This window comes from Nelumbo nucifera, chromosome 2, assembly GCF_055504915.1.
Source record: "Nelumbo nucifera cultivar China Antique chromosome 2, China Antique-T2T, whole genome shotgun sequence".
NCBI lineage: Eukaryota > Viridiplantae > Streptophyta > Magnoliopsida > Proteales > Nelumbonaceae > Nelumbo > Nelumbo nucifera.
The window spans coordinates 23,564,580-23,588,238 of record NC_142650.1 but is presented as its reverse complement, the minus strand read 5'-3'; the positions used below and the strand labels follow the sequence as shown (position 1 = coordinate 23,588,238).

Below are 23,659 nucleotides of genomic sequence, written 5' to 3'. Positions count from 1 at the left end.
TATTAGAATGATGTGGATATAGATTTGTCCTGATGGAAGCCGATCTTGCTTTTGATACCTTTTACATAAAAACAGATTCGATCAAACCATGCATTCTTTTAAGCTCGAGCCTTGAGCTTGATTTTGGTTCGATCTCAATTGAATTGATACTCGAACTCGTCGAGTCGAGTTCGAGTTGGAAAACAAAACTCGATTTGAGTTTTGAGCGAAAATTTTTTGAGTCGAGTTGAGCCCAAATAGTGCAATGTATTAACTGACTCAGTTTGATTATAGAGGGGTGGCAACTGTTGTTCCTATTGGTGGGGAAGAAAGCTTTACCCCTGTAGAAAATCTATACAAAAAGATGGTTTCATATTGGTCACAACCCTGAATTCAGATTTGCTCCCCCACACTAATTCAAGGTGTAATGGCCCATGCTGCCTACACTGTAAAGGCCGTACCTGCCTAGCACTAATTCCCCAAGAGTGAGGCCCGGCCTGGCCCAAGGCCTAGGCTGTGGGGCCAACACAATATTTCTTTAAGAAAAACTGAAAGAAAATAATGAAAAAGTAAAATAAATTAATAAAATAGACAATAAATTGAAAAAAAATATAAAAACTTATTTCATATGAATTTTGATGAATAATAAAATAAAATTAAAATATATAACTGATGGACTATGCTAGGCCCAGTCTGAACCACAGCCCGTTTTACACCTTTACTTGCAGCACATTGCAGTACATACTTAACATATGCATAACATGTGTTTTTACAGTTGTTGTAGCTTTGTAGGGACGATTATGGGCAGACCCAAAAGTAAAAGTTTCCCGTATGACACGAGATCACATCTGGCTCCACATGCACATCTCAACGTGCATTGAAAACATTTTCCGAAATTGTCAGCGAAAGATGTTTTCAATACACGGTTGAGATATATTGTGAGGCATTTATAGGGCGCAGATGTGAATTCGTATAACATACATAATTAGGAGCTATCAATCAGAGGTTTGGTCATGCATTTGTGAACAGCAGCCATCAACAAGTTTCAACTTTCAACTTTGAAATATTAGAATAAAAAAGGTTAGAAAAGTGTAGTATTGTATTCTTGTTGCCAAGCGATTATCTGTACAAATCGATGAAAAAGATGGCCCATCTTCTGTACAAAATCAAGCGCAAAAGGTTTTGTACAAATCGGCAAAAATGAGTAAAGCGAAAAACTCGATTCAGCTCGAATTCACCCCTATCTATGTGAGATCTTCTTTGTTGATTAGATCCTCAAACCTCCCTAATCCAACAAATATTTCTTTTATTAGGGGATATTTGATATATCGTTGTATTTTGGATTGATCAATATAAATTTGTGAGAAATATGTTTTGATACATCAATCAAAACCCACCTATGAATTTTGATAAATATCATCTGATTGATTAACATATTTACTATACTGGTTGATTGGCATCATAACTAAACCCTTCAAGTAAAAATAATAATTTATTGATCAATTCAGAACATTTCAAATAAAAAAAAAAATCTCTGACACAAATTTATATTAATCAACCTAAAACGCAATTATAATGCAACACCACTGTAACAAACACCTCTTAGGTGAATGATGATTTTTTTTTTCATAAATCTTAAACGTTCAAAATTTGAATATGCTCAGTCCATTCTGAACCCAATACATAATATATTTGATTAATGGATCAAATTTAGATTTAAGTTATCCGATTCAAATACAATAGCTTACATAATAAATAATATGAAGCAAAGCCACGAAGGGACGATGAACTTTCATCCTGCATTAAAAGTTAAAACAGTACATGGGAGATGGGACGATCCCTCTCATTAGTCATCTACTCTTTTAAAAACAATATCTTGATCAACTTTTCCTCATTAAAAAATCTGGTACCAACCTGCTATGTGAGGTAAGCAGAGTCACAAAAGTAGAATTTTAGCATTTTGTGTCTCCAAATACATTTTTATTCAATCATTCTTTTGTTTGGTTAAACTTTTTATAATTGTGTGGTTATAAAACTGAGAAAAGTAATTAATGAAAGCGTTTATCATATATAGGTGCCGTTAAGCACTACATCAATAAAATGCCAATAAATGCCTACCCATTTCAGAAACCTCCAAAATGAAATTTCTTAAACGGGAAAGACACATAGAAATTGGTGTTTGCTTTTACAAACATTGATATCTACGGATGTAATTAATGAGGCCTTTACTGACGGGATGCTTATATAGCAACATTTATTCAATAAATATAAACAGAACCAAACACATATTAAATCATCATTGTCCTTAACTAAACCAAATCATAAAAATGTAAGTTTCACATTTCAGTTAATGCAATTATTCTAGCCTTCTCTGAAACCTTTGACAAAGGAATTGAGGAATAGATCAAGTATGTACTTATCATCTTCTTACTTTGGCTTCATAGTTTTGAATGGCTTACAGTACGTAGTCTGTTTTGAAGGTACACCGCTCATCGATAAGTTCATCAATTCCTTGTTTCATATTTTCAACTTCCTTTTCACCATTATTTTTGAGTTTTCACATAATCCAATCCACCATCCCATTAATATATAATGCTGCAATAATGTTTTTCTTTCCTTTTGTTTGACCAAAATAAACCATGTCTTGTTTTGGTACAGACAAGTTATTAGGCATTAATAGAATCCGGAGAGCAATTATGACTTACATTTTCCAAAAAATTTACCTCTCTGTGGACATGAATGAACCTAATAAGCCATGTCTTTTTCGTTTCTAGTCAACAAACAATTCATAGTAAGACCTGCATTAGTGGATTTGAATATCACACAAGCCAGTGAGAGAAGAAAGTATTATGTTTTAGTTTTGAGTTTTGACTTATGGGATTTGGAGGTAGCATTTTAATTGGGGTGATGCATCCTTACAATAGTACTTCTGGTGAGTCATACAGGTTAAGACGTTAAAGCCAAAAGGCAAGGAAGGTAATATGGAGAGAGAGGGAGAGACGTAAATAGCTTTCGTCAAGTTTGGCGTTCAAATTGTATTTACTTCAACCTAACTAGAGGATTGGACCCGAGTCACATCGTCTTTCTGCATCCACCAATTATATAATTCCACGTCTTCAGTTCATTAAATGTGTTAGAGTTAACGGGAGTCCAGACTTAACTGACGTCTGGACTATATATATTTTTATTATAACTCGCTCTGCTCTCTGATCTGTTGTCATCTTATATTCTTTTTTCAATTTCACCCACATCCACCGTCACCGGACGACCAGCCAAGTGCAAGTTCTCTCTCTTATTTTTATCCTCTCTCTCTCTCTCTCATCTTTATTTCTTCCTCTCTCTCCCTCCGAATTTGCAATCCAATCTCTCCTTCCGAATCTGCAATCCAACCCTCCCACCGGCACCACTGCAACCTCTCCGAACGCCGCTGCAAGAAGATCTTATGATGATGGAGCTTGCTAAAATAAAGAAATGGAAGAGATGTTCCCAGTGCAAGTTTTTTGTGGAAAGAGAGATATTAGTGTACATATTATGTGCAGATTCGTTTCGTCTTTGAACTACTAATTATCTAGCAGGGACGCGTGCGATGTATGGTAAAATCTGAAAGATATAATAATTTTATTTTTTATTTAATGTTGATTTATAAAAATAATAATTGTTAATCGAATATGAATAAATATTTTTTAATAAATTTAGTTTTATTAATAATTTGTAGTAATGTTTATTATTTTTAAATAAAATTTTGATTACTTTTAAAATAAATAAAAATAATTATAAAAAATAACATTTTTATTAATTCTACTAATAATTAACAATTATATAGGAATGACAACGGGGTTAGGGATGCCATTTTTTCCCATTTCTCCGATCCCCGTGGGGATTCGCCCCGAATGGGGCAAGGATGAGGATGATTTTCCCCCCACGGGGATGGGGATGGGGAAATTTTCATCCCCGTTAGCAGAGACAGAACGGGGACGGGGAGAGCACTTCCCGCCCCGCAGGGACCCCGATCCCCGCTTCGTGGGATCCCCACTAATATATATGTATATATATGTATGCATACGTTATATATGTAAATATGTAAACATACATCTATATATTAATATTTTTAAAAATATGTTTGAATATTTTCTAATACAATTGTAAATGTTAATTATTTTATTTTTATTTTTTTAAAATAAAATAAAATAAACAAAAACAAAATGGTTAGCATTATAAAGAATCACAGGGAATGGGGATCCTCGCGGGGATAGGGATCCCCGTGGGGATGGAGATGGGGATAACGTTGTCCCCATTAGTAGGGATGGGGATTTTCGCAGGGACGGGGATGTGAAGAGGCCCCCCGTTCCCGTCCCGCCCCGTTGCCATTCCTAAACGAGGTGGATTCAAGATAGGGCACCCCATCCCCACCCCGTCCCCAATGTCACGCAGGTTTAGGGCAAGGTAACCACTCTTCAATGCCGAGCGAGTTTAGGGGCAAAGCACCTCACTCCTCATCAAGGATGGAGAATCCTCGAATTTTCCTGCCCCGTCCCCAGTATTGGACGGGTTCAAGTAGAGATGCAAAGTGGGTCGTATTAGGTCGGCACGACACAACCCGCGCAAAGTGTGAGTCATGCCGTGCTGGCCCACGAGGCGTCCCGGGCCGTGCTCCCTCCTCTAGGATAATTTGGGGGATCGATTCGGCACGACCCACGGCTCGAGCCCACACGGGCCCATGCCATGCCGTAGGTCGGGCTGGTCCATGGGTCGGGCCTTGGGCCAGGCCATGCCATGCCACACACCAAGCCAATCTCAAGGTAAGGCACCACTCCCCGTCCAAGGTTTTTAAAATTGAACCAGATAGGGAACCATTTTGGGGTCGAACGGTCTGTTTGTCAAATGGATGACCCGCTCTAACAAAAAAAAATTAAAAAAAAAAAACAAAAAAAGGCCAAAGACTGTTGTCCAGGTTGACGGTTCGACCGCCCAAGTCAGCGATTCACTAACCAAATAAACGATTTTTGGACAAAAAAAAGGTTTTGAAGAGAAACGGTGTACGGTTCCCAATTTTTCAATCTAACCATCTGGTTTGATCCAGTTTTGAAAACATTGTCCCCGTCAACCCAATATTCAATTTGATGATAGAAATTATCAAAAGGATATATTGAGTATCAACCACATGGTAAATTTCTAAAAGTACACTAAATTATCTTTAATATTCAAAAATATAATTTTATGAAAATTTTGGGAAATTTATTGTACTTATATAATTTTGAAAATTCATTCAAATTTATTTAAATTTTTATTAAATAATTTATTTTCTTTTAAAATGGTTTACTTACAAAATTATACTAATTTATCTTATAATTTATAATATAAACTAACCAATAATTTCCTTTTTCCAATATTATACTAATTTATCTTAATAATTTGTTTAATTATTTGTTCAAATTATAGTTTTTCATTTTCCATAGTCATTTATCTTTAATAATTTACAATAATTTGCAATGAAAATTACATAATTTTTATGATTTTCCAAAATCTATTAAATGTAATAAATTTTCCCAAATTTTCCAAAATTTTTTAATATTTTTCAATAATTATTTAATGCATTTTAAATAAACATTCAAATACTTTATTTCTTTTAATTTCAAAAATGTTATTTTATGAAAATGTAGTTTTATGAAAATTTTTGAAACAATTATTACATTTGTGTAACTATGGGGATTTATTGAATTTTTTTTTAAATTGTTATTAAATATATATTTTTATTTGGTAGTTTACTAACAAAATTACACTAATTTATCTTTTCTAACATTATAATATTTTGTTCCCCCATTTGTATTTGGTTATTAATTATAATAATAACAACATTTAAAATTTTATACTTTTTAATAATTGTTAAATATAATTCTCAATTTTATAGAAATTAGTTAAAGAGTCTTCAATTTCTATAAAATGTTGTTAATAAGTTAGTTAATGACAATATTTATTAATTTTTCGTAATTTACTAATCGTATTTATTAACTTTTGGTAATAACACTATTTAATACTCATTGAATATGGGTGGGATTAAATATTAACCGCATTTAACTATTTATTAATTAATATGAATATTTTAAATGAGGGAGAGTGGATATAGATTGGGGGATGCATTTTAGAAATTCAATAGGGAGTGGGGCAACATGATACTTTCCTATTGGTTTAAATGAGATATCTCAGGAGAGACATTATAGGAACATTTTTAGGTAATTGGGTGGCATGGCTTAATGGGAGTGGTGGGAAGTGGAGGGGAAAGAAAGTCAAAGAGAATGCAGGGGAAAAAACTTTAGCTATTGGGATCCAACAGCCTATGCTGTTAGGAGAATTTCTAGGAATGCCACACTATCATGAGAATGAGTAAACTAGTAATTACATATTAATTTATTTTTATTAAAAACCAAAGCATGGGTGTGAATAGATGAACTGCCCAAAACATGCCTAGCCCGGAAACTGTCTCAATAGCCTATGCTGTTGGGCCCTAATAGCCAAAGTTAACCCAATGCAGGGTGGGGATAATGGAGCAAGGAGAGGCATGGTGACGAGGACCCGTGCTTTGTTAAGCGAAAATTAAACAATAGAAATACATAAGAGTATATAATTATTTTATATTTGAACTTTTTAATAAGCAATCCAATCAAACTCAACCCGAGTTAGTCGGTTTTCTAGTATTTCATATTGGTTTTGGTTTAATAAATATATATTAATATTTTATATTTTAAGTTTAATTTTTTAATACGGGAAAGTAGGAAAATTCCCATATTTGTTAGTCTAAAATATTTTATATCATAGATTTAATATTTGTAATTTATTTTTTAATAATATCATTGTAATTTATGAAATTTAAAGTTAATTTTTTTAAGTTTAAATCTTTTGAACAAACAATTTAAACCGAAAATAGACCCAAATCGATACAACCTGAGTTGGTGGGTTTTCGCTAATGGTCAATCGGTTTTGAGTGACAATGTGCGAACTTGACCAGGTTAATTTGGTTGGCAAAACAACTTGCAATTGAACTGAACCAACCATTGAACACTCTTAATTTTAATTAAATTTATAGTCTAATATCTAATAAATAACAATAGTTTAATCTCCAATAATTATTGAAAATTTATAGCAACCGTACACAATCATTGAAAATAAGTTTATAATGAAAATATAATAGATATAAAATAAAAATACAATAATTACAGAAATATAATAAATACTGAAAATATACTAAATTAGTCAATAAATAGTGTAATCTTAAATAATAGTTTAATCTCTAATAAGTATTAATATATAAATTATAAAAATATATAATTACTAAAAATAAATTTATAACAAAAATACGATAAATTAAATTTCAAAAGTTAAATAGTAGTTTTTTAATCTCCAATAATTATTGATAATTTTCTATTAAATAACAAAATAAAGATACATTTAAAAATAATTATTGAAAGCATATTTATTAAAAACAATAAATAATTACTGAAAATAAAATAATATTCATTATAGTAAATATAAATATATAATGAATATACACTATTATTGTAAAATTATTACTAATAAATATAATTTTGTTGATAGTTATTTTCTATAATTATTTATTGATATAAGTGAAATTAGTTATTTACAATATTATTTACTTATTTAAACAATAGTTATTTAAGTTCTTAAAATATTAATTATTTATTGAATTCAATAATCCATAAAATATAATTGTACTATTATTACATAATTTGATATTAATTTTGTAAAATATTAAATTTTTATTAATTTGAATATTATGAATTCTATTAAATGATTTTTCTTCTTTTATTTTTTTTTAATTTATTACATAATTTCGTTATTTTAACTATTTAAAATTTTGTCATGTTAAATATTTAAATAATATGTAAAATATTTAAAAATTTTCATTATTTGAATTTTATTTATTTTAATGTTATTACGTAATATTAAACATTTTGTTATATTATTTAGCTATTTTTAATGTTTTTTATTTAATATTTTTAGTTATTGAAATTTTTAAATAATCTTTTATTTTTTAATGTTAAATTATTATTATTTGAATAACATTTAAATTGAATAATTCATAAAATTATAATTTTTATTGTTACTACATAATTTCATGATGAATTTTGTAAAAATATTGAATTATTAATAATATGAATATTATTAAATCTATTAATTTTTGTGTTTTGAATAAATATTTTAAATTTAGTATATAATTTCATTATAACATTTAAATAGTTCTTAATTTTTTTTAATTGAAACTTTCTTTAGACAAAGAGAATCTCTCTTCTGAATTAGAGATAATTTAAGAGATAAATAGGAATTAAAGATAATTTAAGAGATAAATAGGAATTAGAAATAATTTAGAAGGAAGTGGAGGAAAATAATGCCACTTAACTAAACATTAGAAAAGCTTTATGGTTGTTAGAAATAGTTAGATATATGCGATTTCCTTATTGGTTTAATGGGTAATTATGTAAAATTCAAAAAAATAAAAATTCAAAAAAATAAAAAATTGAGGAGAATTTCCTGCAAGAAAAGCCACGCTGATGGCTTCCCGCCGACATAGATCTCTGCTGCAAACCGGAAGCTTCTTTAGTCACCAAGTGCAGTTTTACAAGCTGATGTTGTGGTGGTCGCAGATGGATCCGGTAATTACACGGTTGTTTAGTATAGTTGCCATTTTTTAGAGCAACGACATCACATTAGTGTCACATCCGAAGAAATGGTATTTTAAAAAATGGGTATTTATTTGAAACTGTTTTTTCATAAAAAATAGTGTTCTAAGCCACGCTTCAAAAATTGAGAAAACCGTACTTCCAACCACACATCAGCAGCATCGTTTGCATCTGCAGCATCGGCGTCAAACATATACTACAAGACCATCTCCCAGGCGGTGGCTGCTGCTCCAAGGAGATCTTAGACAAGTACCCAGAACTTGTTCTGACAACAGAGGGCTCACCAATGATCAAGCAAAGGCTCGAAATAGCAAACCCAGCAGTACTGGAGATGGCGCTGGAAGCAAGCCTTGCCTGCATCAAGGAATGGGGGAGACCAGTAGGAGACATCACCCACATCGTCTCTGTCTCCTCCAGCGAAATCAGATTACCAGGAGGAGACCTCTACCTGGGGAGCGAGCTCGGCCTGCGCGGTGACGTCGGTCGTGTAATGCTATACTTTCTTGGCTGTTACGGCGGTGTCACTGGCCTTGGCAGGTTTTCACGTCATGAGCAAGGCTGACGCCCAAAAGTTCATCATTGGGAGCTTCTTGGGAGGATGCTCTTGGTCTTGGATTGCAGCTGCCGGAGTTTGTTAGCAACAAAAAGATAAACAGGGTTCCATATGAAGAATGAAGGCTACAATAGGGTTTATTTATTTTCAATTTTGGAGAGGGGAGTAGGATTTCTTATAGTTTTTCATTTCTTTAGGAAGAAGGAAGAATGGGGTTTCAAAAGCTTCAGTCGATTACCAGGAAGAGAAAGGCGGAGAGATTTCTTTGGGTTTTCGATACATTTTGCCGAAAAAGAGAAAGAGGGGCAGTTTTGTCATAAAAAATGCATCAAAGGCATTTCCCATATGGTGGATGCACCTCATGTTTTACTGCCCTTTTGTGATATTACCTTGCAAAAATGCCTTATCTATGATATTTTACAAAAGAGCTACTTTTTGTTGCTAGTAGAGCTCAAAAGTTACCTCTTTATGCTATAACCCCTTTGGGTAAAATGACTGGTCTGAGAAGCTGGGTTTTGTTTTTTTCAGTTCTGGTTCGGGTTTTGCATAGTCCAAAATTATTCTTAGACCCAAACGAGAGGTACGATATAGGTTAAAATTTTGGATTGGATCTTTGTTAATTCATTGGGTTCAGTTATTCGGTTTCAGTTTGAGCCACCAGTCCACAAGATCAGTCAGCTTTGGTTAACCAAAACTTATTTTAGATCTTAGGCCCCGTTTGATTTGCGGGAATAGAGTTCTGTTTGGTTGAGTGGAATCAAAATCTCATTTCTATTCCTACTAGAATGGCATTCCTCCATTTGAGAGAATGGCCATTCTTTGCCCCTCCTTTGGGAATAAAATCCCATTCCTGTTTGAACCAAACAAATTATATTTAGACCATTCCGATTCCGATTTTGAAGGATTTCAATTCCAATTCTGGCTGCAAATCAGACCCTTAGATATTGGCAAATTTTATGTAAAATAGTTAGATACCTAAGTATTTTGAACCTTTTGATACTGACTCAAGTCAGATTCATCTCAATATAATTCATGTCAAATCAAGCTAGAATGCCTTGTAACCTATGCAAATGAGATGTCTTGGACTCTTGGGATCAGATTAGGAGTTTCATCCTTGACACTTTTTATCTAGAATGCTCACTGACTGCAGTATTCTTATATCTATATAATTGGGATGGAGATTTTATTCAGACATTAAAATTCAGTTCAAATCAAGACAATACAACTTTCGTAATTTAAGCCCTAAATAGTAAAGGGCTTAAATTACAATGAATAAAGGGCCAACTTGCCTTTATCCCCCTCTTCTCTTATTGATTATCATTAACCACTTTATTAAATAAACAAGATGACATAGTTACATATAATACTCACAATTAGGATGAATGTAATATTAGTACACAAAAAAGAATCAATAAGAATGAAAGATTCCTATGCAGAAGCATATCTAACTTCGGCTTTAGTTTCTTCTTCCACTTGTGTACTATGGCTTAGATCACTCTCAGCATCCAAATTTTACATGAAGCTATCAGGCCTGTAACAAAGGAAAATGAGCTTTTTGACAAAATTAAAGGCAAAATAAACATAAAGCAGCTTTTGGATCAAATTTGGAATCTCAGGAGAGAGTGAATGAGCCAAGGCTGTTGTGAGATCAAGAATAGATAGCACTGTCTCAGCTTAGCATTATGCTAGAGAAATCAATCTAAGCTACGTTTTTTACTAAGGCAATCAATGGAAACATTATAGAAGAGACTACTATATTAAAACACTACAACAGAAGACTGGAGCAGGGCAGAACCAACCAAGGCAACCCCCCCCCCCCCACCACCACCAACACACTCACAGACAGACACAAGATGATTCCTAGTGCCTCCCCTGTACAGGAGTTTCCAATCATGGTTCAAAGTATCAATACACCTGTGTATCGGCAGAGGTGTATTGGTACTTTAACCGATATGTCTTTTATTTTTTTTTTAGTTTTTCTTTTTCAAATTTCAGTTTTAAGTATAATTAAAAAAAAATACGTGAAAAAGAAATACATACATACATACATACATACATACATACATACATACATAAAAAAAAGAATACGTGAAAACACCTGTAAACAGATGTATTGGCACCCAAAGATACGATACGATATGCCCCGCATCGGGCGTATCGTGTCGACACTTTGAACCTTGTTTCCAACTACAGCTGCAAGATGTCTATGGCTGGGAGAACAACACCGATGCAGATTAGCAATCTATTTGAACCTACAACCTTCAGGTGGCCTAAGAAAAGAGGTAGAGTCTTGTGGAGTTGTGCTAGGACTGCATTGGCTTGGACTGTTTGGAAGGAAAGAAATTCCAGAATTTTTTATGAGGAGAGGAATGAGATCAATGTTTGGGAATGTTTAATTCATATAACCATCAACTAAGTGAAGACTTTGGAACTCTTTTCTCCCTTTTCTTTTGATGAATTATGGAGAAATTGTGAAGCGGTTGCCAAAAGTTCTAGTGTGAGAAGTAAACCGTCAGTGGAATGGAAACCTCCTGAAGAGGGTATCATCAAGCTCAACTTTGATGGTAGCATTTTAGGCAATCTGGGACCTTCTGGTATTGGAGTAGGGGATTCAGTTAATGCAGAAACCCAAGCAATGCTACAAGGAGCAGAATTTGCCAAAGAACTGAATTGTGAACAGCTTTTAATCAAAGGTGATACCAAACTAGTGATTGAGTGGTTAAAAGAACCAGAAACTGCAGCCTGATCCTATATGGGAGCTTTACGAAGATTCAAATGGCTAACTACAAATTTGACAGTCCATTTCCAATGGCAAAGAAGATCAGCAAATGGATTAGCAGATTCACTAGCTAAACAATGAGAGCATTGGAATCAGATGTTTTGGGCTAAACTATAACTCTTTGTCTTTGTCTGAGGCTGCATCTCGTGCCTCTTTTTGGGAAGCTTTCTCTGTGTATCTTTTATGCTTTTTAATCTCTAATAAAATCATTCCTTATTCATAAAAAAGGTCTGTGGCTGGGTGTAGTAGGTCTAAAGATTTGAGCTCATATTACATCTGCACCAGTTATGGATGATTAAATAGGCAATTTATGGTATGTTCTTTGCTAATGACAGTCTAGGACTGATGAAGACCTTTACCTGTGCACGAGCTGGTTGGGGAACATCAACCAGACGCTCTATGGTTTGCAATTGATCATACGGAGCTATCTGCACAAGAAAGAAAAATGTTCAAGTTATTAAAATAATGAGACTGTCATGAAATTAGATAATGGACATGGAAAATTCATAAATCAATTATATGTATTGAATTTCACCTCTAGCTTTTGTTCTTTTGATTATTTTTAACACAAGGCATATTACCATTGAAGGACCATTTTAGGGGTTACATATAAATTGGCACTTCTGTACAATGGCATACTGTCAATTATTTGCTTATTGTGTCTACTGGAGTAGGGTTAACTGGTTAAGGTGGCATTACAGATGTTTTTGTGCTTGGATTCCTTAGTGACTTAACACCTCTGCATGATTTTGGGAAGAAATATGAGGTCCTGTGCATTTGAGATAACAGGAGTTTATATGATGCCTTTTTCTCAAAACTTTTCATTTCAGTAGATCAGTTTTTGTGACCAGGCACATCCATCACATAAATACCTTTTCAGACATCAATAAATATAAAATCACCTGGCTAAATCCATCTGGCCATGTTATGGAAACAGCATAGTTTCCCATAGGCCGGATATCTTCTGGTTCAATATCTTCAGGAACATCAGCATATTGCAGTTTTTGCTCCCCAGTCCACTCATCCTGTTTCAGTTAAGGAATCATAACTAAACTTGTGAAAAGCAAGGTTGCAAATAGATTCTAGGAAATTGAATGATTCATCACTATAGTGACAATAGTTAAAGCTAACAGAAAACAGTTAAAGATTTGTAAACACCCAATTCGTTTATGGCAATACAGTATGTAACCTTTATTTGTTTTGAGTCATCAGACTCCCCAATATTATATATAATGTGCGACAAACAATGACTTTAAAACATATCAATCTGTGACTTCAGGCCTTTTCCTTTACAGCTACCATATTATAAATTTATAATCATATCATAACCATCGCCACTAATTGTTCTTCACATCACCATCCAATACATACCAAACATGTATTATTTAATGGTTGGATATTTTGTGTATGGGAACCACAGGGAGAATCGACAAGTTCTCTGAGACCTAGATAAAATATCATATAAGAAGCACGGACAAAAGATATATTCCTGCCAGAGTCTAAGCTCACATACAACACTTTGGGCAGACCGATCATTTCGTCTCACAGTTGCAGGATGCAAGAGGAACTCTTCATCAGAATCTGGTACTTTCACCCTGATTGCCTTGATAGATTTGTCGTACATTACAGCTGTTGATACTGAAAAAGAAAAGAGCGAAATAGAAAATGAAGACAGCACAAATGCTCAGTGAAGACAATGAAACTCTTATAATCAGAAATTAGCAGCTTGAATATAAACCACCATTCTTTTAATTCTTATCTCCCTAGTTTATCTTCATAAGGCTGTTGGTGTACCTTGTTGGCGAATCTTTGCACACTGTTGGACAACACAAACTCCAAGCTCTTGAAATGTCCTAGCAACTTCACCTTGAGGATCAGTAACTACTTCAGGCATTCCAATATCTCCAGAAGCAGATAACTGGCAAAGTAATGTTATGTCAAAATTTAACAGTTCAAATTGACAAAACATGAAGATTGTATGCTGCTTAATCATATTAAGATTTTATGAGAAGGAAAACCAAGCTTCAACAGAACATACTACTACCTGGAAAAAGATAAGTAGACAAAAGTAAAGGGATATTTAGTGGAGTTGTGCAGCTGATTATTTAAGGAATATAGGCAAATGAAGGAAATGGGATAAGGGAATGGTCAATTGAACATGTTCATCCAAAATATTTTCCAAGAAGAGATTAAGAAAAGATTCACCATGGAAAAAATATTTCATCTTGAAAGCCTACCTCTCGTGAACAATCAGGAAAAAGAAAACAGAGAAGGAATAAAGAACAAGAAAAAAAAGAGAAGATATTTAACAGAGATTTCTGCAAACACTGGAAGTCCAAGATTTAATTAATTTGTAGGTTGGTTCTTTGATTTGTATATGATGCATGATATACTTGGGCTGGATGTTACTGAAAAAGAAAGTTGAGGCCTACTCAGCTAAAATAATGACACAGAATGAGGTAAGGTGTAATCAGAGAAATGAAGACAATCAAACAACATATGTAGCTATGCAGGAGCACAAAAATGAAACAAATAGAAAGAATTATCAAACAGCAGAAATTTGTGTTGCAAATTAAAAGTATAGTTTGAAAATAAATTGTAAATAGATATCTCCATGCAGTATGTAACTATGTATAACAAGAAAAGCTGATGATACATACAGTTGGTCTGATTGGAAGATCAAACAGATGAGGGATTCCAAATTGTTGGACAACCTGCATAGACATTAATGGAATCAATAAAGTTTTGTGTATTTTCCTTTTGTTTTATTCACTGAAATAATAAAGAGTGGTACAGAAACAAATCTGATGATACAGATTCTGGATCAAATTACATGCCTGAGAACCTGAGCCTCTACCGAATGGGTAATAGCGTTTCCCATCAGCATCAAAATGGCACATATTTTCAACAACAGCAATACATGGTACCTGGAGAACTCAGTGTGAAAACATTTTTCTTTTATTTTTTAACAATCACAGAAATATGGAAAGCATTATATAAATTAAGCTCCCACTTCCCAAGTACAGTTTTCAATTTAGGTAATTGCAATTTTATTGATGTCAACACAAAAAGAAAAGATTAGACTCTTTAGATGGGGAATACAGCTAACCGATTATTATGTACAAAATCCTCACCTTGAGCTTTGAAAACATGCGGACTCCTTTCGCAACATCAATGAATGCTAGCTTCTGAGGGGTAGTAACAATCACAGCAGCAGTTAATGGAACTACCTGAAAGGTTGACATGACCGGGGTCAACACATTGGAAGTATCAGAAAGAAAAAATAACAAGGTAGATAATATTTATTACTATCAGAATAGAGAAGTTAAGTCCATCTATCAAAATGGGAGTATATAGGTTAAAAAAACACTTAATAAAGGGGGTGGGGGAGAAGGAATGAAAGAGAAATGCACCATCCAACTCGATGCCAAATTCAGGTGAAAGGTGCACTATATAAGGGATACAACCAACAAAGAGGCTCTTGTCAAGTATATCTGAAACAGACAGTTTTCTTCCAAGATTTGGAACATTTTTATTATTTACTACAGTATTTGCTTCTGTCCAAATGAGAAGATAATGCATGTATCATTGACAAGGAACTGTAGATCCAGGCTCTATTCCATCAAATTCATGTGAAGAAAGTTCTTTAAGAATTTAATTATATTCAGGTACATCATTTTTTCAGTGTCAAACAAAATGAGGGTATGAGAAGTAAGACCTGGCATAAAGTAAGTTGGATATCTCCAGTCCCAGGAGGCATATCAATAACAAGATAGTCTAGTTCTCCCCTGCAAAATTACATCAATTAGGAGGCCAAATTGTGCATTAACATATAAATATTGTGGGAGCAAAATGAATACCAAGAGGCTGGGATGAATTTTTTTTGAAGATAAATAAAAAATACAACTTTATTAAGGAAAAAAGGGGAAAGATGGAAAAACAGCAGGGATAAGAAATCACCCAGCAAAGAACAGACCTACCCTAACATCAAACCCCATATACAAAAGAAAAACAGTCCTACAAACAAGAAATGACATCCTGAAAAATCCCTCCCCAAATACAACAACAAAAATCCACATCAAATATGGCAAAGACCCCTTCCACCAACCACAAAATAAACAAACAATAATATGCAGTTGAGAGGGGTGTACTGGGATGAATTTGGTCCTTATATTGAAATATAAAAGGCATTATCCAATGTTGGTCTCTTGGCCTCTTGGGATGGGTGGACTGGATACAGACCTAACCTGCATAGCTGGATACTTTGCACATAGATTTCCCTCTTGTGAAAAGTATTCTTCTGCAATTTTTAACTTGAGCATACTTAGCATCTATTGAGTTGATTGGGATGTGAAACACTTAAAATCACTAAAATCAAGGGAAGAACAACCAATCCAAGAACCTGAAAATACAATTTCTTTTAATTTAATTTGGATTGCAGACACAAAGCCATGTTGATCTTCTATTAACCCAGAAAACTTGGTAAGCTAAGAATTGTGGAGTGGAGTAAGGTTCCTAAAAGGCACAAACCTGGCTAAGGACTTGATAAGTCAGGTGTTTCTTTTTTTAAGCCTAGCTGATGGAGCATATGGGGTGTCCCAAGGCAAGTACTTGCCTAGGAAACCAAGTTGGGCTATGAGAACAAGAACAGGAATTTTACATTTAAAAATGAAAAAAAAAGGAAAAAGGTTGTAGTGCACATAGAACCTTGCTGTGAGTATAGAATAATCAACAATGCATCAACAGGGTACTCCTCACCATACACAGGCTGCTTCAATCTAATAAAAGTATAGAGCAATCAACAATGTTTATAAACTTTTTTATATTTGTTTGTTGGTTGGGTGGATTGGGGGGAGGACCAGAGGAGTAGCAGAAGGATTTTTTTCTTTTTTTAATAAATAGGAGTAGCAGAAGGATTAAACAAACAAATCCAATACAAAGATGATTTCTGACAATAACATTTCATATACATGACTCCATGTGAACTTAGCTTACAACCATAATTATTTGGGTCTTGAACATTAAATATAGTTCAGACTTTAAACCATTTTAGAAACTTTATGACAACATAAATGTGATTTGTTAATTCATGTTTCATAAACTTTCTATGTAATTAGAGTTTGAAAAAGTTGTGAAATCAAATTTTTAATTTGGGAGAATAAAACTTAAGTAATAAATTTTAATAGTGGAAAATACAGGCTAAGTTTCTCCTTTTTTAATTCAGGAATTGTGTTAGAAGAAAAACATACCACTCAGAAGTAGTTAATAATTGGTTGATGACCCCAGAAACCATTGGACCTCTCATTATTGCACGCCCTTGTCCAGCAAATCCAAAAGATACCAGTTTTACACCCAAGTATTCTGTGGGAATTATACTTCTTGTCTCTGGGTTCTAAAGGCAGTTCATTCAGTCATTACTAGGGCACTTTCAGAATAATGAATTTAATATCAACGAAAGAATGTTTACCATTTCTAAGAGCCGATGTTCAGGGGAAACCATTGTTGGTAAGCTTGGCCCATAGACATCAGCATCAAAGATGCCAACTCTAGCACCCATCCCAGCCAAAGTATATGCAAGGTTTACAGCAACAGTTGATTTCCCCACTCCTCCCTGCACAGATTCAAGTAAACAATAAATATTGAGAACAAGACCTTATGAAGAATTTATCTAAAGATGTATAAAAGGATTCATCAGTCAAAATGGAACCATGTCATTGAAATCTTGTTCAATTCAATGACCATTGTTACTTGTTAGACAAAGAAGTGAGGTGCCAGGCACATGATATCTGGAATTGCCAATATGTTAGAATAAACAGCAAATAGAACCTAGACACATTACAGATAAGAAGCACTCTACCTTGCAACTTGAAACTGCAATGATATTGGAAATAGTCTGTAAGCCTGTTGGGAGTTGCCCTGCAAAAACAGGTCTTGCAGGTTGTGCCGACATAGTAACATTAACTTTTTTAACCCAAGGAAGCATTGCCACCACCTCATTTGCCTTCTGCTCAAACTGCCAAGCATTAAATCTTGTTGACATTTGTTTGAACAAGATCCATTACAGAAATTATCTAGGAATTCATCTATAAGCAATCAAATTGGAGAAGAATAATTTTTCTAAACAAATTAAAGCTAGTTGGTGGAAGCAGGAGTTGGCAGATATATCTGATTAGAGAAAACTACATTACTCAAATTTAAATCCACTTTAAGAGTACATGATCTTCCACAATTTCTCATGATGGACAAATTTCAAGTGAAGGAAAAAAAACTACCATTGAAACCTACATCAGATCTTGATCAAACTATGGTGATTGTATGTCATTTACCATGTCCTTGACTGGACATGCTGGTGTAGTAAGCTCCAACCGAAAAGAAACCTGTAATATGAAAACTTGAAATCTTTTAGTAAATACAATATCCCTTGTCTATAAGTAATGGAAAATATTTCCATTATAAGTAATGGAAAATAGTTACAATAAAATGATGGAAAATTTACATCATCCATGTTTCTCAGTTACCTCTCCCAAGGCTTCATTGATGTGCATATCTTTCACAAACCCACATGAGACAATATCTGTCCCAAAGTCTGGATCAATGATCTGTGACAAGGCTGTCAATACATCTTTCTCAGCATTGCTATTAAGTATTGTGGAAGCACCAGCTACAAAGACAAGAAAAAAGTGAAAAGTTAAAGAGATAAAAAATGAACAATAGAAAAAATAACAAAGAAAATGGTAAAACCATTTCAGAGGAGAGGAAGCAGAAGAATACACACACACACACACACACTTACACTTTATGACAGCAATCAAATATGGTAGCAGATGATATAGAAGGAAGCTTAGCACCTCTATTATAGAATATATCTCTAGCCTAAACTACCTAGAATCTACATTATCTGGATATGAAAGGAATGGAGATATCAAACTTAGAAGTGAACTAATGAAATGTGAGACTCAGCTTCCCTCTCATTTTGCACTTTGATGCATGGACTGCATGAGAGGCATTACTTAAAAGAAGATTTTTTTAATAGATAACAAGCCAAAAAATATATTAAAAAAAGGAACACACAACTCTACTCTCCAGAATAGAGTAATGAGCAGAAACAGGAAACAGCCAAGTGGCTGACCCATCCCCCTTGCAAACTTCTGCAACTATTTAGGGCATAGCTTCCAGAAACATTCTTCAGTGCCTCTCATTCAAAGGCTATGGAAGATAATGGCAAATCGAGGTTGTACAACCCTTTGAACATGGCATATATATAAACTTAAAAACGCAATTACACAAATATCAAACGTTCATTTTTGCAAAAGAATACACTATCTTCCATTTAGAGCATTTCTGGATCATCTAAAGCACATATCAAGGTTCCTTGGCATGCAAGTAAGTTAGAATTTTCTTTAGCTGGAATTATCCTTCAGCATCAGAAATCCATGTGTTTGTTTGCAGAAATTTAGCTTCCTTAGGAAACCTGGATTTGTGCATGCCTTGACTTGCATGTTCAAATCCACATGCTAACAACCTATCCACAACCGTTGAGGTGTTACTAACCAGAAATTCATTAAGCCTGAATGGCAGATATGTTTGGACTACTGAATTTGTATAATCTTCAACACCTTCACCTTTTCTGTGAACACTATTGGCAACATTTTATCCCTCCCTTTTTTCTGAGAGAGAAGCATTACAGGAGAATTGACAAAGTTTTTAAACTAATCACTTTAAATGATAATCAGATAGATTTCCTTTTTCTGATTTTTCCTTCTTTCACTTTTAAAGGTAACCAAACTATCATCTCAGCATTATAAAAATCAACCCTGATATCTACATGAAAATAAGGATTTCTTTTAACATTAGGAAGGAAAATTGCCAAAGTTCAGTCCGATTAACTCAACTACCATGGAAAAGGCAGAAAAATGTGGTTGAACAATAAAATAAGGCCCTCTTTTTAATCCTCATGAAGCAGATTGAAGTGGAAAGAAAAGGAACTGGTATTGGGGATGTTGTAGTACTGAAAAATGTAAAGGAACCAACTGTTCTTCCTCCTGTAGAAGTCCCACATCAAGTGTTTCAGGTGCTAACTCCTTTGTCTGATATGGTTCCTCAAAAGTCAATTAACAACCTACCATCTAATTAATGATCTTCAGCATGCCATTACTCCTATTCCAGGTCACCAGTGTTTTTTCTGAAGCCAATTCCAGGTCACCAGTGTCAAATGTCCAGCCAATTTACGACTTTGATAATTTCAAACAAACTGAAGCACAAGTTGATAGAATCAAGCATGACTGTGAAAATCAAATAAGTAACAGGTCCAAAAAAATCATTTATCAAAAAAAAAAAAAAAACAGGTCCAAAAAAATTGTTCTCAAGGATTAACTATGAAGGAGAAATTGGTCGAAATTATTAATTATAATTAGGACTAGGAGCACTTCATACAAGGTAGAAAGCTGAATAGCAGCATTCCTGACTTGAAAATTTTGAGTTATTCTAAGCTGGAAAAAGATGATGGGGATCCTTAATACCCCTTAATTAATGCTCATAAGAAGGGGATGAAGGGCTCAATCACTAACTAGAAATCATCTATTTGCAGAGGTATATACCGAATTTTCTTTAAATTTTGAGCAGGAAGGTATTTTAACCATTTTCTTATTTTATGTGGGCAGCAGATAGGTTAAAGTCTTTTTAGTCCTTTTATGGTTGTCTTTTAGCTATTTGAGTTACTTGCTGAGAGGGTAAGCTGTTCTAGTCTTTTATTCGTTTCTTTAGTCATAATGGCATTTTATTCTTTTCACTCCAGTTAGGTCTAGCTGCACCAAATGAGATCTATAAATAATTTTGTGTTTCTGATTTTAGTATATGAATGAAATTTATGAATATTTGCTGATACAAGACTTTGGTTGAGTGGTTCACCAGAATCTAGACATTATTTGAAAATTTGTAGGTTAACTCTTTCCCCTTTCTTCTCATTTCTACAGTGCTCACCACAGTTCGTTTTTGTTGCTGTATGCTATTGATAACTGAAGGAGTACTGATCACAATATAACTGAAATAACGCGTGAAGATTAAAGCAAATCCTCTATTTATCGATTCCATTAATTTGTTTAAGCTTAGCTCTATAGAAAACATGTAATAGATATCACCCTATCTCTCTCTCTCCCCCTACAACTAGCCTCGCCCATCTTCATTTTTAGCCGTTCGGACAGATTTTACTTTTAGCCTTTTCTTCTTCTATTACTCGGAAAGTTCAAACTCTTCAACACTTATCTGAGAATGAACCTAGAATCAAGGGGGAGAATTTACTTCTGCATACTGAGAATTTATTGCAGCTTGAAGCTTCACCACGAAGCGATGTAGATGAGCATACACAAAGGCGTGCATATTTATTCACTCCTTACTGATAAATATACATCCACATACACATTCTGATGCATTTGCTTTTGGATCTTATCAGTCCACCAACTTTGTAAGTGTGTAAAGCGTTAATTAGAACAAAGTAGTTCTCATTCGTTTTCGTTTACAGTTCTAACCTACAATCATCAGTAAAAGCAATATTTCAATAAGTCCTGCAAATCAGAAACCTGGGTTTTGTATGATGGGGTGGGGTGCTCTGTGTTGTCTTGGGAGGTAGAAATCACCTTCAGCAGGAGTAGCTCTAGTGGTAACTGGGCTTGAAGTAGAAGGATTACGCAGCAGACGTACAATCCCTTCATGCCTTTGAGATGAAATAGAACAATTAAAAGTGGAAATTTGGAAAATTTTCTTTGCTGAAAGAAGTCCTACAAAGAAATCCGAATAGCAGTCAAGAGAAAAGACGAGTACGCTGAGGGACAGAATCTGAACTCTAAACATAGCAGAACAAGAAAATACCTCGATTTGATAACGATTCAGTGCTGAGTAACGAGAGATTGAGCGAGGATGGAGACTGAAGAAGTTGCATTTCTGTCTTTTCTAGTGTTCAGAAAGAGGCAAAGAGCGAGAGAGGACGTGAACAGAGAGTTCAGCTGCGACGAGAGAGCTCAGAGATTTTGAACCTCGAGTTTATCTCGTCGCGCAATCATTCAAATCCAATCTACTTATATTAGATTAAGGGAAATAGCTTAAACCTCCTTCTTTTTTAAATAAATTACTGATACAGACAATATCTTCTTACAATTAACAACCAAACCTCCGAATAATTCTAAACGTAAATTGTACCCTTACTTTACGGGTAATGGCTTATCAAAATCTTTTATTTGCGATAAAGCCCTAAACTTTCGGATTCCGACAAGGATCCCGTTGAGTGATGGAAGAAGCTAATTTATCAAAATACCCACTCATAAAAACTTCAATAACATAAAAATTGCATTAAAAGAAAATGAAAAAACTTCTATAAAAACCTAGAATTGCAACAAACAGAACATACAAATAACATCAACTAAACTAAGTAACAAATGGAATTCAAAAAAAAAAAAAAAGCGCTAAATTAAACCCCAACACTTGGGCTTGTTCTTGTACCTAGGGGTGAGCACTATTTGGTTAAAATTGAAAAACCGAACCAAAAGTTTCGATTTCAGTTTTTCAGTTTGGCTTTTTCAATTTTTGGTTATTTCAGTCTTTAGAATTTGAAATTCGGTTAACCAAATTAATCGAACTTTCTACTATAATATATATAATAGAGTATATATTATTAAAATTTGATTTTAATTAAAAACTGAACCAAAAATTTCAGTTTCGGTTATTTTGGTTTTTCTATAATTCAGTTTTGGTTTGGTTTTTATTTTTTTTATTTTTTGTTTATTTGGTTCGGTTTTTAACCGAATAAAATGAATGCTCACCCCTACTTGTACCACGTTCAGAGAGAGAGAGAGAAAGAGAGAGGGGTGTTTAGTTGTCACTTTTTATTCAACCTTAATGTATTGAATGATATCATAAAATCTAAAAATCAATTCAACCTTTGGGTCAGTTTTAACTTTTAATAAATAATTAATTAATTAATAGAGCAATATTTAATTAATATTTAACTACTTATTAAAAGATAAACTATTTAATTATTTTTAAATAATTGATTAATAATAATTATTATATTAATGATTATTTAATTTAATTTCTAGATATGCACTCCATCCAATTCTAGTTATTTAATTTTAATAATAATCAATTACTAATTATTGTACTAAAATTAAATAATTATTATTAATTAAATATCAATAAATTTAGTTAATAATTGTTTAAAATTAACTATTAAAATTTAATAATTATTAACAATTTTTATTTAAATAATATAATATAAATTAAATAATTATTAAATTATTTTATTAATAACTAATATTTAATTATTAATTATTAAAATAAAAATTTATATCTATTAATTAATTGTTAATTGTATTATTTAATAGTTAAAATACTTTCTCATACCTAAGGCTAAAACAGTCAATTGTTATTTTTTTAGAGCTCAGTATTCAAATTTCATAACAACATTAGTTACATTCAAATATCAAAACCATGAAAAGTTTTCTAACTCTAATACGAGTCCGGATTTGCTCTTCATAGAGTGTGCCTCACGCCAACCTCACATGTCCTGGCCATACATCAGGAGCATCTCCCATACTTGTATTTATTATTCGTGGGGAGATGTTCCCAATATAGGGTGAGATGTGGCTGTGAGATCGGTGAGGTGCA

General features: G+C 33.5%; 1 protein-coding gene across 4 annotated transcripts; it reads right to left on the bottom strand.

Moving 5' to 3' along the window:
• Nucleotides 1-10,535: 10,535 nt before the first annotated feature.
• LOC104595246 (fe-S cluster assembly factor HCF101, chloroplastic) lies at nucleotides 10,536-22,059 on the bottom strand. 4 transcript variants are annotated; one of them, XR_016082752.1, is made up of 16 exons: nucleotides 21,869-22,059; nucleotides 21,580-21,777; nucleotides 18,523-18,665; nucleotides 18,331-18,381; nucleotides 17,862-18,017; nucleotides 17,472-17,615; nucleotides 17,254-17,396; nucleotides 15,723-15,792; nucleotides 15,139-15,234; nucleotides 14,842-14,931; nucleotides 14,665-14,718; nucleotides 13,799-13,922; nucleotides 13,514-13,642; nucleotides 12,907-13,029; nucleotides 12,364-12,432; nucleotides 10,536-10,756 (listed from the first exon to the last, which is right to left on the bottom strand). XR_016082752.1 is itself a non-coding variant. In XM_088898748.1 (16 exons), exons 1-16 carry the CDS (start codon nucleotides 21,936-21,938, stop codon nucleotides 10,751-10,753), a joined length of 1,662 nt encoding a protein of 553 aa, XP_088754874.1. In that variant the 5' UTR covers nucleotides 21,939-22,059; the 3' UTR covers nucleotides 10,536-10,750. The 4 variants fall into 4 exon arrangements, 3 of the variants coding, with proteins under 3 accessions (XP_088754874.1, XP_010254190.1, XP_088754875.1); XM_088898748.1 differs by having other exon boundaries at nucleotides 13,518-13,642; XM_010255888.3 differs by having other exon boundaries at nucleotides 13,518-13,642; nucleotides 21,637-21,777; nucleotides 21,869-22,058.
• Between the last annotated feature and the right edge of the window lie 1,600 nt (nucleotides 22,060-23,659).

What these genes read in the sequence shown, in the direction of transcription:
- LOC104595246 (XM_088898748.1), bottom strand. Translation starts at nt 21,938, where the DNA reads ATGCAACTTCTTCAGTCTCCATCCTCGCTCAATCTCTCGTTACTCAGC. An exon ending in TGAATCGTTATCAAATCGAG is followed by an intron (nt 21,778 to 21,868) that starts GTATTTTCTTGT and finishes ATTTCTTTGTAG; the next exon opens with GACTTCTTTCAGCAAAGAAA. An exon ending in TCAATGAAGCCTTGGGAGAG is followed by an intron (nt 18,382 to 18,522) that starts GTAACTGAGAAA and finishes TTCATATTACAG; the next exon opens with GTTTCTTTTCGGTTGGAGCT.